The sequence below is a fragment of the Felis catus genome, chromosome A1, assembly GCF_018350175.1.
Source record: "Felis catus isolate Fca126 chromosome A1, F.catus_Fca126_mat1.0, whole genome shotgun sequence".
Taxonomy (NCBI): domain Eukaryota; kingdom Metazoa; phylum Chordata; class Mammalia; order Carnivora; family Felidae; genus Felis; species Felis catus.
Window position 1 is genome coordinate 81,885,701 of NC_058368.1, and position 12,417 is coordinate 81,898,117.

The following is a 12,417-nucleotide window of genomic DNA, read 5'->3' on the forward strand; positions in this document are numbered from 1 at the left end:
ACCTGGAGGACCTCTTGCTGGGACAAGACAGAGAAGGACCAGTGGCCACCCAGTCCGGCTGGGAGCTGCACCCAACAGTCACTGTTGAGGAAGCGGGTGGTGACAGGGGCTGCCGGGAGGGGAGGGCACGACCAACGGGCGTATGGAATGTTCTAGAGGTCCGCTCTACAGCACTGCCTGACTCAAGCACGCCGTTCTGTGTGCCTGGAGGCCTCTGTCCCTGGGAACTGTTCCCGGCACACACAAGGCCCAGGAGGCTCCCGGAGGCAAGTGTGCATCTGTGACCTTGGTAGAGGGGCGCCTCACGGCGTTTGCCAAGTCCAGACTCACCGCAGTGAATGGGTGCGGATCTCTGTGTATCGATTATACCTCGATAAAGTACTTAAACCTTGAAACCAAAGGAAAAACGTGGGCCCGCCCTTACTTTGTATCCTCTGTGTTCTGCCTCATTTTCCTGCTGACTCAGGCGTCCTCGGGGCCGAACGGAGGGTAATTCCCCCAAATGACCGCTCTCCGTGGGCTGAGCCTGGGAGTGCCCCTCGGGGTGACTCTCCAAGTCTCATTCTTGGAGGGTGGGCTGCGCTTTGGGAGAGGGGCTGGCGGCCTCTCCTGTGCTCTGTGTGGTCCTTGAAGGGTGGGCATGCTGTTCACGCTATCTGCAGACAGCAGGGGCTTGTATTTGCTGGTTTGCTGTGTGGGGAGGAAAGCGGTCCTGTGCTGTCACAGCTTCCCGCTGTCACCTGCGTGGGGCCCGGGCCAGTGCCTGGCTCAGGGCCTCAGAATGGGGACGTGGCCAGGACCTGGGCCTCTCAGGACAGATGCTGGGGGCCCCACATTAAAGCTGCCCGAGGTGGAAGGAGAGGTGGGGACGGGGAACCCTGTTGGGAGCACATAGGCAGGCTGGCCTTCCTCGGAAGCAAAGCGCCATGGAGATGAGGGTCTTGTGTGTTGTCAGTGTTGTGTCCCCGGCACGTGACCTGTGACACGTGGTAAGGGCTCCCTTACGAATCGGGTAAGGGGATAAATATGTGAGAACAGCAAACCTCGAGTCTGTCGCGGTCTCACGGGCCAGGGTGGGGAGAGTCACAAACAGGGGCTGAGACACGGGGACACAGAGTTAGTGGGATGGGCTCTTTCTGGGGTCCTTCCTGGATCTTACAGTCTGGCTCTCCGAGTGTACTGGCTAATAATCGTCGAGCGTTTGCCGCTTGTCAGGCACCATTCTACCCATTGATGCGCTACCAGTGACGTAGGCAGTGTGTGACCCCTGTTTTATGGATGGGGAAACTGAGTCACTTCTCAAGGTCACCACCTAGTCAGGGGCAGGCTGAACCCACCAACTGACCCCGGAACGCAGGCCCTGTGCCGCACTGCTGGGCAGAGTCTCCGGGAGGCGTCACCATCACCAAAACCAGTGCTCACCGAATGTGACTGTCACCCTGCAGGCCCAGGGTCCTCCCTGCTGGCATATGGCTATGCACACACATCCTGACTGGGTGGGCCTCTTACATCTATATATCCAGAACGTCCCCAGACACTTTGGAGAATAAAACCAGCGCAGTTGCCAGAATTGAGTCCATATGTTGCGTCGTGACCCAGAGGGAGTGAAGCCAGGTCCCCTTAAGGCCAATGGTATTTTTTCTCTGGTTTCATTTGGTTTCTTAGAAAGTATTTGTAGGAGCAGAGTCCAGATGCCAGAGTATATTGATTTATTTTTCCTACTTCCCGGGAGGCATGATTACCAAGGAACCCAAATCGGCAAATCCAAGCAGTGAGAGGCGCTGGCGCTGTGAGGCCTGGGCCCAGGTGGGTCCCGGGAGGCCCCCGGGTGAGGCCCAGCACAGCCCCTGCTTTAGAGGCACACGCTGGGCTGATTGTCTCCAGGCCACTGCTGCCGTTTTACTTCCTACCCATGAGGCAGAAATGGCTCATGCCTGTGCCGTCCCTTCTCGTGCCCTCGAGGTGCAGAAGCAGCCAGCACTGGTGGCCGGGTCTCCCTCTCAGGGAGGGGGGCGGCTCTGCGTCCTGCTGTCTGCCTGTGACACCACAGCATCCTGTGCCCGCGGTCCTGCTTGGCTCTGCCTCGCCCGGGGCCTCGTCCAAGGGGCTGGTCCTCCCTGAGGACAGCCGGTGGCTCCCACGGGGTGGGTATGCGGCCCGGCAGCCGGAGGCTGCCGGAACTCCCGGGGCGGCTCACGGAACAACGGAAGGAGACAGAAGAAGGAAACCGGCCGCTGCTTCCTCAACTCACAGCTGTTAAACACATTCTCCTCATTTCGGTCGGTTCACCCCCTTGGTGCTGTTTCCTCGCGATGAGAGCGGAAACGTTCTCCAGGCGCGGACGCGGGCAGGTGGGGCGTCAACAGCCAACAAGTGAACATGCAGTGTCGGCACACACCTCGCCGTGCAGGACGACGTCACACTGCAGTCACCTGGTTATTCACGACGCTCCCCGTCAAGGCTGTAAAATCAAACTTCAAATGTCAGGAACAGACAGGCAGACTACGGGGTTTTCTGAATAATCACGAGGGTCTCCACGCTGCCAGGTGAAGGTTGAATGTTCAGCCCGTGGGGCAGTCGGGGCAGCAGACGCATTTGTGGGCACGAGGAAGGCGCTTCCCCCTGACCCTCGGGGTTTGTAGGAGGCCTGTGCGTGCTCGCCCGTCTGGGGCCCCACGTCTGCTGTTGGCCTTTTGTGGGGGCCCCGAGACCTCACACTGGGTGGCTTCCTCTCTGCAGCAAGGGCTTCTGGGCTGGCGCACGTGGCCCCATTACTTTCCTCTTGCCGCCGTAACAGATGACCACAGAGCCTTAGAGGGCACACACGTATCATTCTCCAGCTCTGGAGACCAGGAGTCCCAGACCAAGGTGGGGGCGGGGCTCGTTCCTCCTGAGGCCCCGTGAGAGGCCACTTTCGGGCCTTGTCTGCGTTTCTTGGCGGTGGCGCCACATCGCCCCATCCTCTGGGGCTGTGGCACATCCCTTCCCTGCCGTGGGGACCCTGGGATACATCCAGCCCCCCCCCCCTCAGTGACCCAGGACAGTCTCCCGGTCTCAAGATCCTCAGCCAGTCTCACCTCCAAAGTCCCCTTGTCCACTCAGGGTAACTCATCCGCGGGTTCTGAGGACGAGAAAACAAGGATGTCCCTCATCCTGCTCTCTGTGGTGCTTTCTCGGTCACCTCAGGCTTGAGTTTGCTGGCTCTTCTGTGCACACTGTGGTGACAGCTGGGGTGGGGACCCCATTTACATGTGGACCCCACATTTACAGAGGAGCCCACTGCTGTTTGGGGTAACATGGTGAGGGCCCGTGGGCTGCTTCTGCAGAGCCCCAGCGATGGTCCAGTTCTCTCTGCTCCCCTTCTTCTCCTCACGGGGAGCCTGAGTCTCCCAGCCTCCCTGCCCTCCACATGTGCCCCGGTGACACATGTGACAGTGCTTCTGAAGGAGTTTCAGGTAGTTTCATTGTCATCGGAACAAAGTGTCTGTAGGCGCTGATGTGTTCTCAACGTCGTGTCCCCCAAGTCCACATGCAGAAATCCAAACCCCCAAGGAGATGGTGTCTGGAGATGTGTAGGGCGAGGGTAGAGCCCCCCAGTGACCCCGGTGTCCACGTGATGGAGACCCCGGAGCACTCCCTTGTCTGCCCCCACGTGAGCACACAGCGGGACGGCCCCAGAAAGCGGACCTCACCGGAACCCGGGAACCTGACCGTGCAGGCACCTTGATCCTGGATTTGCAGGCTCCGGGGCCGTGAGACATCAGCGTCTGCGGTGCTCACTCCCAGCAGCCTCAGTGGAGAAAGGCAGCAAGTGACAGTATAAAGTTGTTCCTTGACACTGTTCACTGCTTTCCACCTGAATGCCTGTTTGCCACGTGAATCTTTCTGACTTAGAGGCTGGCTTGGCCCTTGAGATGATGCACAGGCTGATGCCCCCAAGAGATTTGTCCAGAGCTCAGCTTCGGTGGGGGGGAGCAGGGCTGGACCCGAGTCTGTTGACATAGACAGGACGTGAGGAAGCCAGCGCCCGGGGTCCCCCGAGTGGCTCTGCCCTGTGTGTCTGCAGTGGGACCGTGGCCCCTCCTATTCTCAGAACCGGCTGAATAGGGGTTTCGAGGGCTCACCCCTTCCTCAGGAAGGCTCCCGCGGTGACCCGCCTCCCGGCCACTCAGACTCCAGAAGTTTTATTTTCCAGGTAGGATCTTTCCAGAAGGTCACTCCTTCTGGTCACAGGGTCCTGGTCCAATGGGTTAGTGGTCCTTTATGGTCTGCTGGGTGATTGCAGTGAATTTCCCCCGGGAGTTACAACACGCGTGTCCCATCCTGGCTCCGGCATGAACTGGTGCCCTGACTGGCGCACACACTGAGTTTTGTGTTTCCTCTCAGGATTCACGACGGTTTTACAAGGTGACCATCGCCAAGTCCGCCGCTCACGCCCAGGGAGCTGGGCTTTCCTCCTGAGCCCTCCTGCCCCCTCCTGCCCCCGCTCCCTGGACCCTTGCTGGACGGAGCGGAGGGTGCCTTGGTGACACTTTATTCTGACCCCGAAATTGTCATGTTTGGTCATTTTGTTTCCTGGGCCCAGTCCTGTCCGCGTACACACTCAGCCTCCCTCTCCTCCTGCCCCACCCGGGGCCGCAGGGAAGGGGGCCCGCTCCCGGCTCACTGCCCTCCCTCCCACTTCTTCCCTGTGGGAGCAGGGCGGGGAGGCCCGTGGGCACACACACCTGCACACACGTGTGCACTCACCTGCCGGGCCACATCCCGGGTCTTATCGGTGCTGCCTTGTGGGGCCCCCGAGTGCTGGTGGTCCGGCCCTGACCCTCCGATGCCGGCTCGCTGGTGTAGACCTGTCTTCTCCAGACGTTGGCAATAGGGGCTCTTAGCTCCTTTCAGAGGTTCGCCTTTGTCACCATCTCCCATGGCTGCCCTCTCCCCCATGCTGTACTGAGACACAGTGGACACACGGCCACTGAATGAGGGGAAAGTGCACGTGGTGATGGTTCGACAGAGGCATGTGCCCGGAGTGGTCACAGTGAGGTTAGTTACCACACATCATGTCACGTAGTTACCAGTTCTGTCTCGTGGTGAGAACCAGTCTTCCAATGTGTAACGCAGGGTCGTGTCTGTGGCCGTCTCTCTGCACCTTAGGGCCCCAGAACTTCGCTTTCTCACTGGAAGTTCGTACCCTTGAACAACAGCCCCCACCCCGCCCCCCGGAAGCCGCCATTCTGCTCCGTCTCTGAGCTCAGCGCTTTTAGATTCCACATACAAGTGACCAAATGCAGTACTTGTCTTCCTCCGACATATTTCACTGAGCCTGGTGCCCCTCGGGCTCCACCCCCTGGTTGCAGATGGCGGGGTTCCTCCATTTTCATGAGCGACAGCCCGCCGTGTGTCCAGCCACCTTTACCCACTCCCCCACCTCCTCCGTCAGTGGACACTTGGGCTGTTCCAGGTCTTGGCTTTTGTGAACGACGCCCCTGTGAGCATGGGGCACACAGATCTCTTTGAGTTGCTGTTCTTTCTTTAGGTCCGTTCGTAGGAGTAGCATAGCTGGATTCTAGGCTAGTTTCCTTTTTGGTTCTTTGAGGACGCTCCACACTGATGTCCACAGTGGCTGCACCGGTGGGCATTCCCACGGTGCACAGAGGTCCCCCTTCTCCACGGCCAGCCAACACCTGTTATCTCTTATCTCCTTGGTAAAAGCCATTCTGACAGGTGTGAGGTGGCTTCCCCAATGGTCCAACCAGTGGTGTTGGGCACACGGTCGGTCACAGCTGGCCCCTCTCACGGTGCCCCCCGGGGAATCCTGCCTGGCATATTATGCCTGTTCTGTACTGTGTTTGGTCCAGGGTTGGAAGAAAGGTAGCTGGTGTGGGTATCATCCTGAGCGCTGGTGGGGATGCTGCTGGGCTCAGAGGGCTGGAGACCCAGGTCATGGGTCTGCAACCCATGGTCGTGAGGTGCTTGGGCCAGACTGAGAACCCTGAGGACCTCAGGCCCCTCCCCTCCCTCCAGGCCCCACCCCTCCTCTGGTCACAGGACCCTACAGGGCCCTTCAGCTCCTCCTTCAGGGAAGCCTGTTGCCACCCCGCTGACACTGGGCTCGAGCTGTGTGTCTCTGCTGCTAGAAGCTTAGTTTCACCTGTCTCTGAATTTGGTGTAAATGGAGTTCCTTTTTGTGTATTTGCAACTTGCTGTTGTAGTTAGGTTACTGAGTGGTTTCCCGTTGTGACCGGGGAACCCCTCGGTTCTCCATTTGCTGTAGTGGTGTGCTGCTCTCAGACTCCCACCCCTTCCTGGCGCCCCTCCTCCTCCCCCCCACCCCCGCCAATACCCCTCCACCTGCACTCCCTCCCTTCTCCTCCCCCTTTCTTTATCCCTCCCCTCTCCCCCTCCCCTTCCACGCCCTCCCTCCCCTCCTCCCTTCTTTATCCCCTCCCCTCCCTTCCTCTCCCCCATGCTCCCTCTCCCTTCACTTCTCCCCCCACCCCTGTCTCTGCCCCCTCCCTCCCCTCCCCTCCCCTCTGTGCTGCTGTAAGCTGCCTACCACAGACATGGGTGTGCATGTACCAGAGCACACAGCTGGAACAGGGCTTACCCGTATCCTGGACTCTGTCCTGTGGCCTCACATCAGTTCCCCAGGGGATCCGTTGTTCCCCAGCCACCATAAGGATGTGTGTCCTTGTTAGTGGCTGGCCCTACACAGAGTGTAAGCCCCTCAGGGGCAGGGAGCCCCCCTGCCTAGCTCAGCCCCGCCCTGCCCAGAGAGTAGTTGTTCAGAAGCAGCTGGTGGCCCTGCTCCAGGAGGCTGCATCTGCCCCACACCCCAGCTCCAGAGCCAGGCTGTGCTGTTAGCGATTGTGGATTTCTTCAGAACCTTCCTTCCAAGTCCCCCCTCTCCCCATGCTGCCCCCTTGACGTGGGACAAGGCAGCACGGGAGGTATGTGCGTCCTCAGTCTCCAGGGCTGTGCTCACTTCCAGCCATGCTCCCCCCTCCCCTCAGAGCTTCCCCCTCCTCAGGAGGGCGGGCTCCCCAGGGCTCCTGTTTCGGGCTAACTTTCCGGAACGGTTGCTAAGCGGATGTGTTCTGTATCCAGGTGTAACATTACCTCTGCCTTCCCACCTGGGCACCGTGTGGCCTCATGGGGCCCGGAACAGCCCTGTCCTGTTTCTCCTTTCTGGGAGGGGGCAAGACAGTGATAGAAAGCAGGCCCGTGCCCTTGGGACACAGGGGTGAAGGATCTTCTGCAGTATTGGGCTTGGGACCCTCCCTCCCTAATTGTCCCTTATTTACTCTAAGGGACTTTGGGGATGGCATTCTAGTTGGGATGTGACAGGGTTTCCATAAAGCAAACACTCATTTGTGCATCTGCCACTTCACAGCTGTGTGACCCTAGCCAGGTCACTGAGCCTTTCTGTGCCTCGTCCTATAAAACAGGGTGAAGACAGTGCCACCTGTCTGTGATGCCTAAAGGGGTTCACGTCCTTAAAGAGATTGGAGAGTCCCTGGAGCTGGGTTTGGGGACAGTGTCACTATTGTTATTCTTCAATCAGATATGAAGTGATTTTTATAGAAAGCACCATTTATGCTATAGTTTAAGGAGAGAGTAAAGGTTTGGTGGAAATTGAGAGAGAGGAGGGAGGAGAGATCTATAAATGACTGGCTCAGCTGGCTGTGGGGCTGGAAACTCTGAAATCTGCAGGTGCAGGTGTGGGCTGGCCACCAGGGAAGAGCTGGCGTTGTGGGTCGTGTCCCAAGTCTTCCCTCTTCCTCAGGGCAACCCGTCCTTGTCCGTAAAGCCTTCACCTGATTTAACGAGGCCCACCCACAGCAGGGAGACCGATCTGCCTTACTCGGTCTGCTGACTTACATGTTAATCACATCTGTGAAATACCCTCAAAAAGAGATCCAGCCTGGTGTTTGAACCAACATCGGGGCACCAAGTCCTGGCCAACTGACACATAAACAGCACCCGTCACAGAGGTCAGCGGACTCCACCTAAGCAGCACTCGGTCTGGGCATGGGCACCAGCCAGAGGCGTTTCAGGGGACAGGGTGGAGGCCTCAGGGCTCAAGAAAGAAACTGTGTGTGAGTGGAGATGTCCCGCCCTGATGGGCAGGGAGTCAGCGAGAGCAGGGGGCAGGCATCTGCCTTGTCCTCTTTCGCAGCGGCTCTCAGCTTGTGGACCAGCAGCCTCATCGTCACCTGGGGTCCTGTTGGAAATGCCCATCGCCCCCGCTCCTGACCTACCGGGTGTGGTGGGGTCAACCAGCCCTCCAGGCTTCTACGGGACCTCAAGTTTGAGCACTGCAGTGCCCAAAAGGGGTTAAACCCTGTGAGGGAGGAGGTGGAGACGCCTCTGAGGAGGGATGTGACCCCCAGATGTGCAGTGCAGGTGTGAGAGAGTGTGGCCAGGGAGAAACGTGTGCGGGTCAAGGACAAGTGTGGGGGTTGTTGCCTTTGGGGCAGTGGGATGGGCGCCGCCCTCTGCACTGGGCAGGGCAGGGCAGGGCAGGGCCTGCCTTGGACATTTCAGGATCTGCCCTGAAGTCAGGCAGGTATGTGATGGGGGTCAAAGGGGTGTGTGATGGGGGGCGAAGGGGAGTGTGAGGTGGGGCAGGTGTGTGATGGGGGGCGAAGGGGTGTGTGATGGGGGGTGAAGGGGAGTGTGTCTGGCACAGCTTCGGGCAGGACAGCCCAGGACCAGGGCCCACAAGGGAAAGAAAGGCTCGCTGCCTGCTCTTCGGGACACCTTGCTGCCCCCGCCCTCACTGGTGGCAGGTGGCTCCGATGTAAACAAGAAAAGCAAAGCACAAGGGCAGCATCCTTCATCCCGCTCGGCAGCACTTTCCAGATGTCTCTTGCCCCCCAGGCCCACGACCTCTCCCAGAGCAAGTGCTGGGTCACCTCCAACCATTTGCCCCTGGGACCCAGCTTGGAGCCTGACCGTGTGACCGAGTGTTGACAGGAGCCACGGCCGGAGCCTCAGCGGCTCCTCGCTGGAACATACCAAACCAGTCACGCAAACGGGCGCTTCTTCCTGAAACCCCGCTTCTGTAGGGAGGGGCGCGCCACCTGGCATGCCAACCACAGAGGGCTGGCAGACCCCGCGCGAGGAGAGGGTTAGCCCACACCCCTGTTCCCTCGCAGCCGCAGCCGCCCACACGGCGACTCCGATATGCAGGGCGCTGAGGTGTAAAATGCACGCAGTGGCTTGGTGCCAAGCATGGCGAGGTTGGAAGGCCTGTGCGAGCTGCCGCGCGCCTCCCTCCCGGCGCCCTGCGTCCTCAGACCGGCGGCGCGACTTGGGGGGCGGCTGTTCCACCCTGGCCACCCGCGGACACATCGTGGACCCAGGGACCCGGGGTGGCTGGGAGGCATGCGGCGGCGCGGGGAGCTCGGGGAGCACGCGCTGGGCTGCTGCGGCCTCTGCACCTGCCCCAGGGCAGCCGGAGGTAAAGTGGGGGAAGCAGGTTCCCGGTGACGCCCTGGCGGCCACTTCACCTTCTGCTCGCCCCGGCAGCTCCTCCTTCCTCTCGGGGGAAGGAGCAGAGACCCAGGGCTGCGAGGGATGGGGGCGGGCTGCGTCTTTGCGCGGGGAGCACACGCGGTACTGTGGGGGGTGCCGCCAGGTATCCGTAGGGGGTCCACACATGGGTTCCAGGTGGCCGCGGGGGTGCACACGCAGGGCTCCCAGGTGGCCGCGGGGGCGCACACGCAGGGCTCCCAGGTGGCCGCGGAGGCGCACACGCAAGGCTCCCAGGTGACCGCGGGGCGCACACGCAGGGCTCCCAGGTGGCCGCGGGGGCGCACACGCGGGGCTCCCAGGTGAAGGCGGGGGCGCACACGCAGGGCTCCCTGGTGGCCGTGGGGACACGCGAGGCAAGCGCACCGCTTCCGCTTCCGCCCCGCAGCCCCCCTGCCGCAGGGCGCGCCCCCTTGGCGGGGCTCGGGGACCAATCCCGGGAAGGGAGGCGCGGCCGTGCCCCCTCCCCATCGCACGACCCCACCCATAAGGCGCCTTCTGCAGCAGAGGGTCACTGGTGTTGGAGGATGAGGTTTTGGCTGCGAAATGAAGAGATGGCTCTGGAAGAAATGGTGCGGAGGCTCGATGCGGTTTCCAAGCACACTGGTAGGAGGAGCTGCTGAATCCTGTGTTCTTAAGCCTGACATCATGCGCCTGAGTTTTGCATGACAGCCTTCGTTTTCTTCCCCAGCAGCGAGAACAGGAAGGGGCAGAGGTGCTGGGCATCTTGCTGGCGGCTGCTAGGTTTCCGTGGACAGGCAGCGTGATTTGGTTCCGCCCGGGGGAGTGAGCATATAGCTGCAGGTTGCAGATCCGGGTTCGTACCCTCGTCTGAGATCTGCTTCTTCAGCCCGGGTGGCAGCTGCCTTTCGAGAAAGCATATGTATCTGTGGGTTGAAAATAATCTGAGCCAAGGGCTTCCAGAGCAGGGCGTAGGCATGGTGAGGCTATCAGAAGCTTGTTTTTAGGAGGAAAAATCTGGATTAACGGGATGCTTCTTTTCCTCACCAAATATAATTTACAGCTGAGACAAGCGCTTGGGAATGGTGTAGGAAAGGGTAGAGGACGGCATGTGTGGGCTTCCGTTGCCTGTATTGATTAGGAGGTTACTTAAGACGAGCTTTGAGGACCCGTTCGAATGGATCTCTTTAGGGTTAGAAAACGCTGAGCTGGCAGTGTCTCAGTCAGTCACCTCCGAGTTTCGATGCCGCACTGTGCAGGAAGAGAGCGGTCTGCGTTAACTAGTTTCCTTGAATGAAGAGGAAATAATCGTGTGTCGTTAAAAGTAAGTTGCCACATTTTTGCCTGATATCGCCCAAACGTTACGTTGTGTATCATTCCTTCATTGTCTAAATGGTGCCTTTCTGGGAGATTAGATTTTGTCACTTAAGTGGTTTAGGGGTGGTATCCTTCCTCTCTGTCACAAGTGGGAGACCTCACTGGGTTTGGAGGGCAAAGTAGTGATTGAATCAGCATACATGTCATTGTGTGCGGTGGTCTAGCCTCGATTTTTGGAGACATTCAGTTTTTAATGGTGATTTTGTGATTAAAGCTACTAGACTTACCGGATATGGGTCAAAAGAAAAGGAAGCCGTTGTGTGCCATCTGGCCCCTCGTTCCTAGGGAGATGGCTCCCCTTTTCTGGAACTCGGTTGCGTTTTGCTTGGGTGCGGGGTCTGGGCTGTGTCCTGAGGTGAAGGGCGCTGGGTCAGAGACTCACGGAGCGCCCCTCCCGCCCTGCGGGGGAGGGGGGGGGACGGCTCCTCAGGCCCTCCCCTCCCCTCCACTCAGGCCCTGCAGTGAGGACAGGAGCGGTGGGAAGACTTCCCAGAGTGACGTCATGCCCTGGGTTCTCGGGGACGGAGGTTTCATCTCCAGCTCGGAAGACGCGTGTGCATTTTGAATTGTGAAAAGGCTCTCTGAGGAGCAGGCAGGACCCCGGCCGCTTCCCGAATTGTGCTGTGAGCCAGGCTCTATTTGACCCCCTCAGCAGCAAGTCACAGATGTGTGTCCTTTGTCACATCCGTGCTGCCAACAGCCGCAGATTTCAGATCTCTTTTCAATCCAGGTCAACAGTCGGCTTCACGAGGATGTAGTGTTTTCAGCAGGGGGAGAGGATGGCGTCCCTGCCTGTGTCCCGTTAATGCTGTCGGCTCCCTCTGCACAAACTCATTTTCCATCAGGCTGCGAGCGAGGCTCCGCTGAACGCAGGCTGTGTGATGCGGTGCGGGTGTGTGTCCCGAGGCATTGACGCAGCGCTGTCGACCCACCTTGGGGCACACGCACAGCTCCACTCACGGGGATGGGAATATAGGTCGATGTCGACCTGCTCGCCAGCCCAGGTCCTCAGAGGAGCTCCCCATCTGTGACAGAACAGGGTCAGGTGATCTTAGTGGCAGACGTGGGCAGGATGTCGGTCTGTGCACTGACCCGGTGCCTTGGGGCTGGGGGCCTGAGCCCTGGGGAGCAGGTCAGAGCTGAGTGCACTCAGCGACCTTTCAAAGGCTCCGTGTCTGTTTCCCTCTGCGGCTCCGCCCCGAACTGACAAGCATGTTCCTTTGTCCTTCCCCTGACTTCCCATGGTGCTGGCATCATCTAGGTTAGCCTGCGTGGGAGGGAGGGTGCGCATGCTGGCATGTGGGCTGTGAACCTGTGTCTGTTGTCCGTGGACTCTTGAACCCAATATCCCATCACAAGGCCAGGAGCGGCTTCCAGCGGCAGGAGCGCCCTGCTCTGTGAGGCCCCCTCGCCAGCATGTTCATCTCGCTTAGAGTCTCAGTAACCGTGACAAAGCCAGAAGCAGGAGGGAGAGACACTGACGGACCTGTAGTCGGCCTGTGCGTGTGCAGAAAGTGGAAGAACAGAGGTCTCTGGCCGGGCCCC

General features: G+C 59.6%; 1 protein-coding gene across 9 annotated transcripts in view; it reads left to right on the plus strand.

Annotated features, from left to right (window-relative positions):
* Positions 1-12,417, plus strand: part of MCF2L (MCF.2 cell line derived transforming sequence like) — a 132,751-nt gene that overhangs the window by 25,560 nt on the left and 94,774 nt on the right. For 2 of the 9 annotated variants that reach the window (XM_019829754.2, XM_019829760.2), the window contains exon 1: positions 9,332-9,463. The exons of 2 other annotated variants lie outside the window; for them this stretch is intronic. In XM_019829754.2, the coding sequence (XP_019685313.2) occupies positions 9,388-9,463 (76 nt within the window). In that variant the 5' untranslated portion in view covers positions 9,332-9,387. Of the gene's footprint in view, positions 1-9,331; positions 9,464-9,942; positions 10,141-10,193; positions 10,820-12,417 lie in introns of those variants that run through there. 5 more of the 9 variants (XM_019829766.2, XM_019829815.2, XM_011280921.3 and 2 more) reach the window with 5 other exon arrangements.